Below are 18,259 nucleotides of genomic sequence, written 5' to 3' on the forward strand. Positions count from 1 at the left end.
CGGAATTGGATGTGATGGCCCAGGAAAACTTCTTTTGAACAAGGTCTGTCTGCTATGAACATTTCCTCGGTCAGCATCTACCTGATTCCACATCTATGACATCCTTCCTGTTCACCTTAATCAACTTTATACTTACCACCAATTACTTCACACTTGAGGGGCAGAAGTGCAAACAGATTGGAGTATGGCCACGGGAACCGGGACGGCTCCTTCCTGTGCCAACCTTTTCGTGAGTTGCTCGGAGGGGGCTTTCCTGGGATCCGTAAGCCTCGAGTCCCTGGTTTGGTTTAGATACATTGATGACATCGAAATATGGACTCGTCGTGAGGCTGACCTGTTAAAATCCCTGGAATCTCTAAGTACCTTCTCCTAATTAAATTTCACATGGTCCTATTTCAAATCCCTTGCCACTTTCCTTTATTTTGATCTTGTCCTCACTAAAGGAAGGCTACACACTTCTATCCACATTAAACCTACTACAAAACAACAGTATTTACACCCTGCCAGGTGCTAGCCTTTCTATGTCAACCTTCTCTCCCATACAGCCATGGCATTCGAGGAAAACATATTTGTTCGGATGCACACTATTTACAGCAATTTACCACCATTCTCACCTCAGCCATCACTGAATGTAATTACCTTCACTGGATGTAATTACCCCACCAGCCTAACTCAAAATAAGTTCTCCCAGGTCATCACATCCAATGCTGGTACTACTGATGCCTCCAAAGACCAACCTTGGAGCACATCACAGTATTACACTGATCTGGAATGTATTAGTCAGCTACTGCGACAAGGCCACGACATCCTGAAATGAGATCCATTCTGTCTGAGATTTTGCCCCCAAACATACAATAGTTTTTCGTCACATTCCCAATCTCCGCAATATCCTTGTCAGACCGTACGCTCCTTCTGACCCATCTCACTGTCTGTGGCTCCTATCCCTGTGAATGTCTCCACTGCAAGGCTTGCCCTATGAACCCTCCTACCACCACCTATACCAGCCCTACAGCTCGCAAAATATCAAAGGGAGAGCTACTTGTGAAATGATACTTCATACACCAGCTGTTATGATAACACTGTTCAGTATGACTACCACTTAATTATCAGTTAGGATGAATGGGCATAGGCAGAGGGTGTATACTGGGAACACACATATTGTGTGTTATACTGGCAACACACAATATGTGCGTCCCCAGTATACACCCTCTGCCTATGCTGATCCATCCTAACTGATAATTTGGTGGTAGTCATGCTGATGTAAAAGGCATGCTCTACAACTTGACAGTCATGACCTCGGTGTCTGTTTCACCAAAAGCACCATATGGAGTCTTTCCCCAGACACCAGTCTCTCAGAACTCTGCAGGTTGGAACTGACGCTACATCGTGTCCTTGGTTCTCGCCACCCATCTGGCCTTAATTTACATTAATTTCTTCCATCTCAACATTACTTCAAAGTGACTACTCCTTTCTTCACTCTGTTTTAGTTTTGTACATCTTTCTTTTTCTGTCCTGTATATTTTTGCTGTCCCCTCCCACCTCTGTTACATACAATGCACTCAAGCTTTCACTCTTATTAACTCATTCACAATATTTTAGCACTAATCTATGTCTTGCATATTACCCTGTCTTTCGCCTTTAAGCTCTCAGGTTTTCAAATCTCATCCGGTGACGTCTCCAACAATCAGTCTTTCCTTCTCATTCCATCGGATAAATCTCCCCTGAAACGCTGGTCTGGGTGACTTTTCCAAAATCTTCCCCTTTCCCTAAACCTCTGCAGTCATTTTCCTTCACCCCTCTTCCTTCCATTTCAACCCTTCGCTGGAAGAAGCAACAGCTGGCTTCAAAAGCTTGCATAAGTATGACCTCCTTTTACATGTCTGTTCTGCCCCAACTTGGTAAGTAGATTTTTCATCCATCCAGTTACATTATATTGCCAAAAATTGATTATATTCATTGCTATATTAGTAAACTATCACTGTACAGAAGAGCTTCTGTAAAGTTTGGAAGGTAGGAGACGAGGTACTGGCAGAAGTAAAGCTGTGAGGACGGGGCGTGAGTTGTGCTTGGGTAGCTCAGTTGGTAGAGCACTTGCCCGCGAAAGGCAAAGGTCCCGAGTTCGAGTCTCGGTCCGGCACACAGTTTTAATCTGCCAGGAAGTTTCATATCACTGTACTACTTACTATTATTTGTGCTTACACCAGTAAAAATGTGGTCATAATGTGTGGAGAAGTCTGATGCAGTATAATGATGATAACAGGTGCCTAGGTACACTGTTAATAATGCTGTTATGAATGGAAATTCTCAGGAAAACACTAAACTCAATCATCATTATCATAAGTGCATAAATCAGAAAAGGTCCCTTTGTCAAAAGGCCTCTTCTTTAAAGGTCCAAGGGTGTTAATCAAATTTTGTTTACACGGTCACTTCCAACAGGCATCAAACAAGCCAGTTATTTAAATAAGGAAAATCATAAAAACAAAGCTGACTATTTAAATAAAAAGCACTGATATAAAAGTCAAACTACCATACAGAAACCAGCAGACTATAATCTGCTTTCACCATCCATATATGGCAGGCAGATGCACATTTCAGAGTAAGGTATCAACTGGTGCTCTGAGAGTGAGGGAAGACATTTGGGATAGTCAATATGGTGCACTGATGTTGGGAATCATTTACAGGATAAAATATGATGGGGAAACTTCAACAGATGGAAAGTACATTCGAACTCAAATAAATGTGGCCAAATGCTCAAATGCCTATCTTTCTGTGCCTGTACACAGTGACAACAATTCTGAACCATAGCTTTGCCGTACAGAAGGATTGGCTCAGGGCAGTCCACAAGGCATGTGGTACTGGCCAATAATTGCTGCTAAGAATCTGAAAAAATAGAACTGCAATCGCATCTCAAATACATTTCATCTCCAACACAAATACTAGAAACACGATAACTATACAAAGACTATTACATTCATCAAGTATATAAGAAAAATTCCATCTTCTGCAACTGACTTTATTTGGTTCCCAATAAAATACGTTTCACCAGGTCATGTATGGTATCATCAGTGGTTTTAATTTTTCTATCCTTTTCATGTAGTCAAGGGTTCTTCTACAGGCACTAGACGCACACACCACAGATTTACAATTGATAGTTCAAATTTGTACGTTTTACTACACATAACCTATCCTGCTGCATGTGGCACATGGTCTTACTCACTTACTGTAATCTATCCTACAGATTTTTCAGTATTTGTTTCCCTTGCCTTTCACATCTCTTAATGAAACTGTTGTGGATGTGATACACAAGATCTACTACCTCTCACGACATTATCAGCTGTGGTACGATTTCACAATGTCTTTTTTGGTAATTGTGGCATGTTTTTGTAGTTGCATATCATTTAGATCACACAGTTGAATCATAAAAATATTTTTCAAATAGAAACTGCAATCGATGTAACTGCAATAAATATAAACAAAGAATAGCACAAGATTACTAATCTGAAGTGGGTACCAGGGAAAACATTAGGAAGTATTTCACCAATTGTTCTATATAACTGTGGAAGAAGAGCCAATTTGGACTTATTCACCAAGGAAAAACAAACAATTAACTCAAAATTGCATTTTCTATCAAGGAATAAATTTGTATAATAAATTGCCAAAAGAATTGGAAAGAATACTAAAATACATCTATTTATGAAGGCAGCTAAAACACACTCTGTACATAATGCATACTTCACAATTAAATATTACAAAGCAAACTCAGAGTAGGGGTTAATAATGAAAGTGTACAACTACAATTTGTCACGTTACAATAGGTAATCACAATGTAAGGCTTTTACAAGCAGATCATATGACAAGATCTACAGTGCACGACACAAATGCCTTATCATTCTCCTGAGGACATCATCTGAATCATCATGTGGGAATGCTAACTCACAGTTTTCCACGTAGTTCGAAGGGAGGACATAGACAAAAGCAAGGGGCATAGTAGCACATTTATGGGCCTGGAGCCAGTTTTCTGAACAGACTGAAGGGAGTCAAGGGGCACACCAGTATTTTTGTGGGCCTGTAGGCATATGTAGATGTCCACAGTGTGTGCAGTGATAATGTAAAGATATGCCAAGAAACAGTGCAAAACTATTTTTCTTCAGTTGTAAGTTATTTGTGCAAATTTTATATAATCAAAAAAATACTGAACGATAACAGAGATCATCCAAATGGGGCAGTGCAGTTGTTAAGACACTGACCATCTATTTGGGAGGATGGAGTTTGCTATGTCCTGTGTGCTGAAATAGGCTGTGTATCAGAAACATAAGGACAGTTCTCTATGCTCGTGTATCGGCAGACAAAATCCGTATATGAGTAGGTACATATCAAAACATCATTCTTGAAATTTATGCCCACAATAATCACAGAATCATTTTCATTTTATATTTTTGCAAATTTGTGAAAGAAAGAAAGTTTCCTTATGCACAGTAGCATTACAATCATGTTTGCAACAACCTATATATTTCAATACCACATCTCTAAAAGCTATTTATTTGTGGTCAGGACTTGGTCTATTTCAATAGTGACACCATATAGCATAAGAAACTTATAAGTTTTTCCTTCTCATACTGTCCTGTAAGTCTCCCCTGACCCGTGGTTCTGGGTGACTTTTCCAAAATCTACCATTTTTCCTAAACCACGCCAATCCTTCTCTTTCACCCGTTTTCCTTCCCCTTCAACTCATCTGCCGAAAGGAGCCACTGGCACCAAAAGCTTGCATGAGTATAACCTTCTTTTATGTGCATGTTCTGCCTCTGCTTGGTGAGTAGATTTTTTCTATCCAATCACATTACATTATTAAAAGTCAATCAGATTCACAGGAAATACAAAAAGTTGCAACATTTTGTGAAACATACAGTTTTGAATTTTTCATCATCATCATCATCATCATCATCATCATCATCATCATTTAAGACTGATTATGCCTTTCAGCGTTCAGTCTGGAGCACAGCCCCCCTTATAAAATTCCTCCATGATACCCTATTCAGTGCTAACATTGGTGCCTCTTCTGATGTTAAACCTATTACTTCAAAATCATTCTTAACCGAATCCAGGTACCTTCTCCTTGGTCTGCTCCAACTCCTCCTACCCTCTACTGCTGAACCCATGAGTCTCTTGGGTAACCTTGCTTCTCCCATGCATGTAACATGACCCCACCATCTAAGCCTGTTCGCCCTGACTGCTACATCTATAGAGTTCATTCCCAGTTTTTCTTTGATTTCCTCATTGTGGACACCCTCCTGCCATTGTTCCCATCTACTAGGACCTGCAATCATCCTAGCTACTTTCATATCCGTAACCTCAACCTTGTTGATAAGGTAACCTGAATCCACCCAGCTTTCGTTCCCATACAACAAAGTTGGTCGAAAGATTGAACGGTGCACATATAACTTAGTCTCGGTACTGACTTCCTTCTTGCAGAAGAGAGTAGATCGTAGCTGAGCGCTCACTGCATTAGCTTTGCTACACCTCGCTTCCAGTTCTTTCACTATGTTGCCATCCTGTGAGAGTATGCATCCTAAGTACTTGAAACCGTCCACCTGTTCTAACTTTGTTCCTCCTATTTGGCACTCAATCCGTTTATATTTCTTTCCCACTGACATTACTTTCGTTTTGGAGATGCTAATCTTCATACCATAGTCCTTACATTTCTGATCTAGCTCTGAAATATTACTCTGCAAACTTTCAATCGAATCTGCCATCACAACTAAGTCATCCGCATATGCAAGACTGCTTATTTTGTGTTCACATATCTTAATCTCACCCAGACAGTCTATTGTTTTCAGCATATGATCCATAAATAATATGAACATCAGTGGAGACAGGTTGCAGCCTTGTCTTACCCCTGAAACTACTCTGAACCATGAACTCAGTTTACCGTCAACTCTAACTGCTGCCTGACTATCCATGTAAAGACCTTTAATTGCTTGCAAAAGTTTGCCTCCTATTCCATAATCTCGTAGAACAGACAATAACTTCCTCCTAGGAACCCGGTCATATGCCTTTTCTAGATCTATAAAGCATAGATACAATTCCCTGTTCCACTCATAACACTTCTCCATTATTTGTCGTAAGCTAAAGATCTGGTCCTGACAACCTCTAAGAGGCCTAAACCCACACTGATTTTCATCCAATTGCTCCTCAACTAATACTCGCACTTTCCTTTCAACAATACCTGAGAAGATTTTACCCACAACGCTGATTAAAGAGATACCTCTGTAGTTGTTACAATCTTTTCTGTTTCCATGTTTAAAGATTGGTGTGATTACTGCTTTTGTCCAGTCTGATGGAACCTGTCCCGACTCCCAGGCCATTTCAATTATCCTGTGTAGCCATGTAAGACCTGACATTCCACTGTGTTTGATGAGTTCCGACTTAATTTCATCCAACCCAGCTGCTTTATTGCACTGCAATCTATTGACCATTTTCTCCACTTCCTCAAACGTGATCCTATTTCCATCATCATTCCTATCCCATTGTACCTCGAAATCTGAAACATTACTGATCGTATTTTCACCTACATTGAGCAACTCTTCAAAATATTCCCTCCATCTGCCCAAGGCATTCACAGGATTCATCAGCAGTTTTCCTGACCTGTCCAAAATACTTGTCATTTCCTTCTTACCTCCCTTTCGAAGATTGCTAATTACACTCCAGAATGGTTTTCCAGCAGCTTGACCCAATGTCTCCAACCTGTTTCCAAAGTCTTCCCAAGATTTCTTCTTGGATGCTGCAATTATCTGTTTGGCTTTGTTTCTTTCTTCAACATAACTTTCTCTGTCTTCCTGCATTCTAGTATGTAGCCATTTTTGATACGCCTTCTTTTTCCTTTTACAGGCTGCCTTGACTGTGTCATTCCACCAAGCTGTTTGCTTCATCCTACTTTTACACACTACTGTTCCAAGACATTCTTTAGCCACTTCTAGTACTGTGTCCCTGTAACTTGTCCATTCCTTTTCCAATGACTGTAATTGACTACATTCAACTAACTGGTACCTTTCTGAGATCGCTGTTATGTACTTGTGCCTGATTTCCTTATCCTGAAGTTTCTCCACTCTTATCCTCCTACATATGGACCTGACCTCCTGCACTTTTGGCCTCGCAATCCCAATTTCACTGCAGATTAAATAATGATCAGTGTCATCAAAGAATCCCCTGAATACACGTGTGTCCCTCACAACCTTCCTGAATTCCTGATCTGTTATTATATAGTCAATGACAGATCTGGTTCCCCTGCTTTCCCAAGTATACCGGTGAATGTTCTTATGTTTAAAAAAGGAGTTTGTGATTACTAAGCCCATACTGGCACAGAAATCCAAGAGTTGCTGCCCATTCCTGTTGGCCTCCATATCCTCTCCAAATTTACCCATAACCTTTTCATACTCTTCTGTTTGATTTCCAATCCTGGCGTTAAAATCACCCATGAGCAGAACACTGTCCTTGTCCTTTACTCTAACAACTACATCACTGAGTGCCTCATAAAAACTATCCATCTTATCTTGATCAGTCCCTTCACAATGCGAATATACTGACACAATCCTAATTTTCTTGCTAGACACTGTCAAATCTATTCACATCAGTCGTTCGTTTACATACCTTATTGCAACTACGCTGGGTTCCATTTCTTTCCTGATGTAAAGCCCTACACCCCATTGTGCTATTCCTGCTTTGACTCCTGACAAGTAGACCTTGTATTCTCCCACTTCCTCTTCTTTCTCACCCCTTACCCGAATGTCACTAACAGCTAAAATGTCCATCCCCATCTTACTTGCAGCCTCTGCCAGCTCTACCTTCTTCCAAGAGTAGCCCCCATCGATATTTCATGTTTATAAAAAATAACACAAGGGAATGGCAATCACTCACCTACATGGATTGATGTGTGGAGCACATAGCAGCAAACAGAATTCACATTAGCTCTGTTTCTAGCAGTAGTATGCATGTTCACACAAACATCCAAGCAGACACCCTATCACACACTCCTGTGGCAAATTTGTTACTTTTCAATAATTTGTATATCACTGAAAAGCTTGGAACACAGAGGATGCATAATGGATTATAGTTTGTGTTAAAACTGTTAGACTTGGACAAAACCAAACACTTCAGTTTTGAAATTACCTCTTTCCTTGAATTTGAGCAACACACTCAGTTCCCACAAATAGTTGTATGGAGTTCATTTCTATTTTTTTCTAATACCGAAACAATACATAAAACTTAAAATGTCATGTTCAGAAGCAAAAAATAACATTAAATATTAATACTACCTTAAAAAATTCCAGTAACAAACTATTTAACCACACTGCACTCACTATTGAAAAAAGCAAAGCTAAATTACATTTAGATACAGTGTGGTCTCCCTTTCCTGTTACCTACTGCAGTTTCTCTATGGGTTTGCCATTGTTATACGTCAGTTTTGGCAGCATTAGTGACATTTGGTGACCAGACGCCCTTCCTCACGCCACCACCGCCCTGAAAGGAATCTATGTATCCCATCTCAAGACCAAATCTGATTACATTTCCCAAGCACAGGGTGTCCGGATTAAACACATAATAATATAAAATGTAATGACTTGAGATGTAATTGAGATATTTATTGGCAATTTGCTTCTACAAGCCTGGTAACTCAAAATGTTTTCCGTGCTGATCTGCAGCAGTTGGCACGGCGTGTGCATGCACATTTTGTGCAAATAAATGTGCATCAGTAGCCATGCGGACTCCATAGCAGTAGGTTCTCACTGTGGTTTCTCTTGTGGAGCTAAAGACTGTTATACTGGTACAACATCATTATCATCGTCACTATGGACTTTTTGCAATTAACAATGTTCCCACTTACATAACAATCAAGAAATAGGACAAGCAGCTTTAGAAGACTGGGAATTTGCTTTCAATGTTGGACCCCAGTTTGTGGTCTATCAGATACACACCATCGGATTCGTGCAACTATCACAAATGTTGTGCCTGCATTGCTGTGAAACACTTGGAGAGAAGTTAAATACAGACACGATGTCTGTTGTGTCACTAATGGTACACATATCAAGGTGTATTATGTATAGTTTCAATAAATATCTCACTTACAAGTAAAGTTATTACATAAAGTAAAGTTATTACATATTTCATTATCTACATCTACACTCTGCAAACCATTGTGAAGTTCATGGCAGAGGGTAAATTTCATTGTACCAGTTATTAAGGTTTCTTCTTGTTCCAGCCATGTATGGAGAGTAGGAAGAATGATTGTTTGAATGCCTGTGTGTGTGCTGTAATTATTCTCCTCTTGTCCTCACAATCCCTGTGTGGGCAATGCTAAAGAGCTTGTAATGTAGTCCTAGAGTCATCATTTAGAGCCAGTTCTTGAAACTTCGTTAGCAGACTTTCTCGGAATAGTTTACATCTATTGTCAAGTCTGCCAGTTCAGTTTCTTCATCTCTACAACGCTCTTCCACGGGTCAAACAAACCTGTGACCATTTGTACTGCTACATAGTCAGTATCCCCTGATAATCGTATTTGGTACAGGTCCCACACCTTTGAGCAGTATTCTAAAATGGGTGCATGAGTGATTTGTAAGCAATATCCCTTATATGCTGATTGCACTTCCCCAGTATTCTACCATTCATCCGAAGTCTACTGCCTGCTTTACCCACAACTGAGCCTATATCAGTACAGAATGTGATAGGGATTCCATTGGAGCTTTGTTCAATTTTAAAGATTTCAGCTGACCTAACACCACTGACACTAATACTTATTTGCCTCATCTTTTCAGTGGTACGAGGATTAAACTGGAGCAATTCTCCCAGGTTTTCCTTTCTAAAGAAACATTTTAAATGAAAGACAAGCATTTCAGCTTTTGTTCTGCTTCCCTCAATTTTAATTCCTGTCTCATTTGCTATGGATTGGACACTAACTATAGTGTCTTTATATATGACCAGAATTTTTTTGGGTTTTGTGAAAGATTATATGACAATACTCTGCTATGACAGTCACTGACAGTTTCATGTGTTGCTCTCTTGACAGCCAAGCACATTTCAATCAACATCTCTTTATCTACATCAGTAGTACACTTTTTTTACACCTATTTTGCAGAAATCTCTGTTTCTTTGCAGTGACTGTACCATGGAAGGTTCCTCCCATTATGAACTGCTCTGCTGAGTACACAACTACACAGTGCATGGTCAACCATTCTTTTAAACTTGAGCCACAGTTCATCAACAAGCTCCTGCCCTGTGCTGAAAGTTTTAAGTTCCTCACTGAGATACGACACTTCAAATTTTTTTCCTAGTTTACTGAACATGTATACCTTCAGCATATCCAGACACCCTGTATTTGCATAGCATGTATCTGACGTTGGACATGGGTACCAGGCTAATATTTACATAGCCAGATTTGGGAAACTGCCCAAAAACCACATCCAGGCTGGCCAGCTCTCCAGCACTCACCATTAATCTGCCTACAATCCAGGGTTGGTTAGTGCTCTTGGCTATCTAGACAGGTTATCTAGAATGTGGAGATTGTAAAGAAATAGTGAAAATGATATTAAAGTACAAAATTTATTCTGTAATTTTGTTTACATTTTTAGGACTATCAATTATGTTACTAAGTAAAAAATCCACATATGAAAAGTATATTGACTGAAGTGCAACATGTTAGGTGTCCAGAGGTGTGGGGGGATTTGTATGTTAGATGGAGTATTGGAAACACCTAAATCATGTTAGGCTGGTGTGTAGCATTATCATCAACACTTGGGCAATTATGTATAAAATGTGAAATGGAGCACAACGTCAGAAATTCGAGGTGTGATCAAAAGGTAGCAGGAGCTTTTGTTTTTCTCCAAAAATCTGTATTTGTTGATCAAAGTAAAATTGTCCCCTTCAAAGTAATCCCCCCCCCAACCCCAGATATAAGGCACTTGTGCCAGCATCTTTCCAATCTTGCAAGCACTTCTGGAACTCACTTTCCGTTATGATGAACAGCTCCTCCAGTGATTCTGTTTTTATCTCATCAATGGTGACAAAATGATGCCCTTTCATGGTTCTCTTCAGCCTTGGGAATAGAAAGAAGTAGCAGGGTCCCATGTCCGTCTCAAAATTTAGCACGGACTTCAATGCGAGATGTTCACAATACTTTTCACAATGAAACTTTGTCTTGAAAGCTGGCAGAAAATCTAAAGAGATTCTGGTTGTATGTAATGTATGCTAGTGGTACGACACAATCAATGCCTTCTCTGCGTGATCACAATGGAAATACTATTGACGACAGTGTTGCTAAAGCAGAGTTATTAAACATAGCCTCCTGAAAGTCCTTTACCAAAGAAGACGAAGTAAATATTCCAGACTTCAAATCAAGAACAGTTGCCATCATGAATAACTCAGAAGTAGATATCCTCAGAGTAGTGAAGCAACTTACATCACTCAATAAAAGCAATTCTTCCAGTCCAGACTGTACACCAATTAGGTTCCTTTCAGAGTATGCTGTTACAATAGCTCCATACTTAACAATCCTACACGACCGCTCGCTAGACGAAGGATCTGTGCACAAAGACTGGAAAGTAGCACAGGTCGCACCAATATTCAAAAAAGGTAGCAGGCATAATGCACTAAATTAATGGCCCATATCATTAACAACAATATGCAGCAGGATTTTGGAACATATGTTGTGTTCGAACATTATGAACTACCTCGAGGAGAATGGTCTACTGACATACAGTCAACACAGATTTAGAAAACATAATTCTAGTGAAACACAACTGGCTCGTTACTCATACAAAGTGCTAAGTGCTACTGAAAAGGGATTTCAAATTGATTGCATATTTCTAGATTTCCAGAATGCTTTTGACACTCTCCCACACAAGTGGCTTGTAGTGAAACTGCATGCTTATGGAATATCGTCTCTGTTATGTGACTGGATTTGTGATTTCTTGCCAGAGAGGTCACAGTTCGCAGTGACTGACGGAAAGTCATTGAATAAAGCACAAGCAATTTCTGGTGTTCCACAATGTTGCGTTATAGGCCCTCTGCTGTTCCTTGTCTATATAAATGATTTAGGAGACAATCTGAGCAGCTGTCATAGGTTGTTTGCATATGATGCTGCCATTTCTTGTCTAGTAAAGTCATCAGAAGATGAAAAAAAATCGCAAAACAATTTAGAAAAGATATCTTTATGGTTCAAAAACTGGCAATTAAACCTAAATAATGAAAAGAGTGAGGTCATCCACATGAGTGCTAAAAGGAATCCGGTAAACTTCGGTTACACGATAAATCAGTCAAATCTAAACGCCATAAGTTCAACTATATATCCAGGAATTACAATTACAAACAACTTAAATGGGAAAGAACACACAGAAAATGCTGTGGGAAAGGCAAACCAAAGACTATGTTTTATTGGCAGAACACTTAGAAAATGTAACAAGTCTACTAAAGACTACCTACACTAAGTATGACAGTCCTCTTTTGGAGTACTGCTACATGGTCTGGGTTCCTTACCAGATAGGATTAATGGAGTACATCAAGAAAGTTCAATGAAGAAATAGGAGAGAGAGGGTGACGGACGTGATAAAGGATTTCGGGTGGACATCATTAAAATAAAGGCTTTTTTGTTGCAGCAGAATCTTCTCATGAAATTTCAATCATCAACTTTCTCCTCTGAATGAAAAACTATTTTGTGACACTGTCCTACATAGGGAGAAACAATCATTATAATAAATTAAGGGAAATCAGAACTTGCATGGAAAGATATAGGAGTTCATTTTTCCCACACACTGTTCAAGATTGGAATAATGGAGAATTACTGTGAAGATGGTTCGATGAACCCTCTGCCAGGCACTTCAGTGTGATTTGCAGAGTATCCATGTAGATGTAGGTGGTGGAGGCAACATAATGGTTTTATCTTTTGCCAAAAAATAATGAACAAACATTGAAATGTGAGCGGGAGCTTTACCATGATGCAATTTCCACAAGTGATTTGCACAATTCTGGCCAATTTCTTTCGACTGCTTCATGAAAGCGCTCCATAGCTCCCAGGTATTATTCCTTATTGACCATATGACCATAAGGCAAAAACTCATAATACACTATCCCTTTGTAATCGAAGAAAATAGTGAAAAGAAACTTCACATGTGATAGAACTTGTCAAAATCTTGAATCTTCAGGCAGTTTCCATAGGGACGATTGGGTCTTGGTTTCGACATCATACCCATATACCCATGTTTCGTCAGTTCTGGAGCATTGTCCAGCTATTCAGCTATTCCTGACTGATCTCCAAGCAATGTTGTTTTCAGTCAAAATTCAACAATTTCATAACAAACATTGCTGCTATATGTTTCATGCCAAAACATCTCAAAAACTGCCTGGCATGAGACAAAGGTTATGTTGACATCAACAACAACCTCTCTGATGGTGAGTCAGCCATTTTCCAGAACCATTTTCTTTCCTTCTTCCACATTGTCATCAATAACTGATGTGCTCGGGCATCCAGGGCGGTCGTCTTCAACATGTCCTTGACCCACTTTGAAATTTTTACACTGTCCATGAACTCTTGTCTTACCCATAGTAGATTTGGCAACATATTGAATGCAGTGCTGCACTCTATTCCCTTTCTCTAATAAAATATAATGAAAACTCTTTGATCCATCTTTTTCAAAAGTAAAAATTCGCCAAGCACTTGAAAACGTGTATAACATTTTCTACTGTCAACAATAAACCAAATATCCAAAATAGCTGAAAATGTAAACATACACCAGGAACAAGTGTACCAATAAGGTACAAAACAAAAATTGAAAATCAGATGTATTAATCACGGGAAATTAAAAAAATAGCAAAAGATATTTTTCCCCTTGAAACTCATGGCAATTTTCAGAGTTATTTCACTTCTTCCGAAAAATTCATTATGCAAATATTCTGCAAAAGTGGCGTTCTGAAACTGGAGGAATAAAGAATGCATTTCAGACTTCATGGCCATCAGGAGGAGCACACTTAAGAATTTGTATCCCAGAATTTTCTTGAGTAAAATCATGTTTGTGATACCGAACTCATACTAGTTGTGACTGCACATACAAGTCTGCCAAGAATTCATGGAAAGATCAAACTGCCCATTCTGTTTTAGATTTTCCGTGGTTCTCCTAAATCATTTCAGGCTAGTCCCTTCAGCAAGACTATGTCCGACTACCTGCCCTATCTTCGTACAAATATCCTTATATATTCTATGTGTATGTATATTTGAGCTATTTACACACATCAAAAAACGTTTTGCATCACCTCGGTACTGAGAGTTCCGGAAACTGTACAGAAAATTGGAATAGAGATCAACATAAACATCATTTCCGCCCTTTTTATTGCTCATGAAAACCACAAATTGCATTATGTACCACCATACAGCGATACCTTCAGAGGTGGTAGTCCAGATTGCTGCACACACCGGTGCCTCCAATAACCAGTAACACGTCCTCTTGCATTGATACGTCCCTGTATTCATCGTGGCATACTATCCACAAGTTCGTCAAGGCACTGTTGAGAAAGACTATCCCACTCCTCAACGGCGATTCGGCTAAGATCCCTCAGAGTGGTTGGTGGATCCTGTTGTCCATACACAGCCCTTTTCAATCCATCCCAGGCATGTTCGATAGGGTTCATATCTGGAGAACATGCTGGCCACCCTAGTCGAGCAGTGTTGCTATCCTGAAGGAAGTCATTCACAAGATGTGCATGATAGGTGCAAGAATTGTCGTCCACGAAGACAAATGCCTTGCCAATATGCTGTCGGTATGGTTGCACTATTGGTTGGAGGATGGCATTCGCATATCACACAGCCGTTATGACCCCTTCCATGACCACCAGCGGCATACGTCGGCCCTACATAATGCCACCCCAAAATAGCAGGGAACCTCCATCTTGCTGCACTCGCTGGACAGTGTGTCTAAGGCGTTCAGCCTGACTAGGTTGCCTCCAAACATATCTCCAAAGATTGTCTGGTTGAAGCCATATGCGACACTCTTTGGTGAAGAGAACGTGATGCCAATCCTGAGCTGTCCACTCAGCATGTTGTTGGGCCCCATCTGTATTGTACTGCATGGTATTGTGGTTGCACAGACAGACCTTGCCATGGACGTAGGGAGTGAAGTTGCACATCATACAGCTTTTTGCGAACAGTTTCAGTCATAACACGACCTGCGGCTGCACGAAAAGCATTATTCAACATGGTGGCGTTACTGTCAGGGTTCCTCCAAGCCATAAGCCATAGGTAGGGGTCATCCACTGCAGTAGTAGCCCTTGGGCAGCCTGAGCGAGGTATGTCATCGACAGTTCCTGTCTCTCTGTATCTCCTCCATGACTGAACAACATCGCTTTGGTTCACTCCAAGGCACCTGGACACTTCCCTTCCTGAGAGCACTTCCTGGCACAAAATAACAATGTGGACACAATTGAACCGTGGTATTGACCGTCTAGGCATGGTTGAACTACAGACAACACAAGCCGTGTAACTCCCTGGTGGAATGACTGGAACTGATTGGCTGTCGGACCCCCTCCATCTAATAGGTGCTGCACATGCATGCTTGTTTACATCTTTGGGTGGGTTTAGTGACATTTCTGAACAGCCGAAGAGACTGTGTCTGTGATACAGTATCCACAGTCAATGTCTATCTTCAGGAGTTCTGGTAATGGGGTGATGTAAAACTTTTTTTGATGTGTGTATTATAACTATACTATGATGACAAATCCAATACCATCATAATATAGTCCTTGGCTGGCTGCATGGATGGTTATGGATGAATAAATGAATGAATAACTAAATATAAATTTTTTTACGTAAAATCACATAATTCTTTGACATTAAAGTATCTCTAAAAGGGCCTTACCAAAGATCATCAGAGAATAAAGAATAGTTCACAAATATAGAAGAGTGAAAAGTGGAAACAGTTTTCAAGGAGCCAAACTAACAAAGAAGGAAAATTAGGGTTAATGTCCTGTCAATGACAAGAGAACACTTTCAAAATACATCATAACTGCACTGAGTGATTTAGGGAAACATGGGAAGCCTAAATCTGGATGACTGATGGGGGATTTGACTCTTGTTCAACCAAAATCAGCCTCTATACAGATTGCCTAGGCTAGTGCTCATATATAAGCTTGTGAACTTCGGTTTATGTACCTGAATGACCAGACTGATGAGCTCCATGAACTAGCTGATTAAATTGGGCTCCAAGTCTTGATTAGAGAGAAAAAATTAACATAACTATACAAAATATACAGCAATATTAAGGATTCATTGATAAAAATGAAACTGGTGTAGGATGATAATCAGTGAGTCAGTCCTTCAAATGCCTAAAAAGAGTGGCTGAAAATGACTGGAGGTTTTGAAAGCATCAGAAACACACATCTTAACGTAAAAGACGCAAAGAGAGAACTTGAGAAGCTCAAACAAACAACTGAAAAAAAGAAAGAAAAATGTAGGTCAGAAAAAACAATGAGGTGCATAACACTGTGGGAAACATACATTACAGTGTTATTAAGATAATTTGTAGCTTTTGACAGTTTGGCAAGGATCCAATGGACTGGAGCAGTGTTGCCAACACATGCTGAGCAGAAGTCACAGAAGCTACTGATGCTTTATAGCACATGCTACTGTTGACTGATGCGGCAGCAACGGAGTTAACTACACCTACCTAACTGTTGGTGGAGTCTCATCACTGGTAATACTGGAGCAATGTTGTTAGCCCTCTTCCACCCATCTGAACATCAAAAGTGAAAAGTTATTTTGATCACACTACTCCAAGGCAGTTAAACTTACTTCCTTTGGCCACACATCCCATAAGAATAATAACACAAGGACCCTAACAGAACTCTCAATGGCAAAACAATACACATAAAGAAATGGTTGAAGATTTAATGATGAACTGGGTAACGAAACTAGGTACACTGTATATGAACATACTTAAACAGAAGACCAATGACTAAAGAGTACCAAAAATGCTGTTTGTGTCCACCAAAAAGTAGCCATACGCTGAGGAAGGAAAAAAAAACTTTCACCCAGAATATTAAAGGTCTGTGGACAAGGAAATGATGGAAAAAAAAGATGATTGGGGGCTGGCATAAACGTTGTACAAAGAGGTTCTGATCTGATAAAACAGAGATGATGAGTTTACTACAGGACTGAGAAGAAAAGTCTCCCTGGATTCTGCATTTGTTCTTGCTACATCTCGCAGCACTATCCTGGTTAGTTAGATGCATGTTCCATGGATCATGATATTAGCCTCTCACTATGATATGGAACAAGTCAGTTTTATGATCGTAGTACACCCTCTCAGCAGAAAGCAAGGCAACATACTGACCATTTACATGATATCTTAAGTTTTTCTCTTTTTTAACATACATACAGTGATTTATACTAAACTATGTTCAGTGTCTCTCTATCCCTCTCTTGAAACACACACACACACACACACACACACACACACACACACACACACACACACACACACACACACACACACACAAGGGTATTGTATTACAACACATTCAGAAATTCTTCTACTGAGTAGCAGTGTTGTCAAGAGGATATGATTTCAATTTGTGTTTGAAGTTGACTATATTATCCATTGAATTCTTAAATTCTTATCTCTCTGAGTATTTGGTCAAAGACCTTTATGATTGAGCACCTCATCCTTTCTGTGTCACATCCAACAAAAAAGAGTGTTACTTTTTCCAACAAACAAAGAAAAACATTTTGTGCTCTTACTTGAGTTTCCCTGGTACATTTGTTTGTTGAAGCAGCTGCTTCAACAGAGTGCCTCATTCTTGTTTTGTCAGACACACGCATTCTGTATGTGGAAATACTTGAGCAGCTGCAGCTAGAACAAACACAAGAGGAAAAGATGAAAATGTAGAAAAAGGAAACTTTTAACATAACTTAGTTTTGCATTTATACTAGGCAGTGTCAAGGAATTAGCTTACAGTGCACTTTTAACAATTTGCTCCATACTTTCATTTGACCACAAGACAGTCTCCCATATGGATGACACAGAAATAAACATACCTGTTGTAGACAAACAACTGAAACATTTGAAAACAAATAAATCATCAGGTCCAAATGGACTCCCAGTTTGATTTTACAAAGATTACTCTACAGCACTGGCCCCTTACCTAGTTTGCACTTATCGTGAATCTCTTGCCCAGCACAAAGTCCCAAGTGACTGGAAAAAAGTGCAGGTGACTCCAGTATATATGA

General features: G+C 39.7%; 1 protein-coding gene across 1 annotated transcript in view; it reads right to left on the reverse strand.

Moving 5' to 3' along the window:
- Window positions 1-18,259, reverse strand: part of LOC126427920 (uncharacterized) — a 176,264-nt gene that overhangs the window by 155,345 nt on the left and 2,660 nt on the right. The window contains exon 2 of the mRNA XM_050089815.1: window positions 17,771-17,882. Within this exon, the coding sequence (XP_049945772.1) occupies window positions 17,771-17,851 (81 nt within the window). The 5' untranslated portion in view covers window positions 17,852-17,882. The remainder of the gene's footprint in view (window positions 1-17,770; window positions 17,883-18,259) is intronic.

Source organism: Schistocerca serialis, chromosome 12 (assembly GCF_023864345.2).
Source record: "Schistocerca serialis cubense isolate TAMUIC-IGC-003099 chromosome 12, iqSchSeri2.2, whole genome shotgun sequence".
Taxonomy (NCBI): domain Eukaryota; kingdom Metazoa; phylum Arthropoda; class Insecta; order Orthoptera; family Acrididae; genus Schistocerca; species Schistocerca serialis.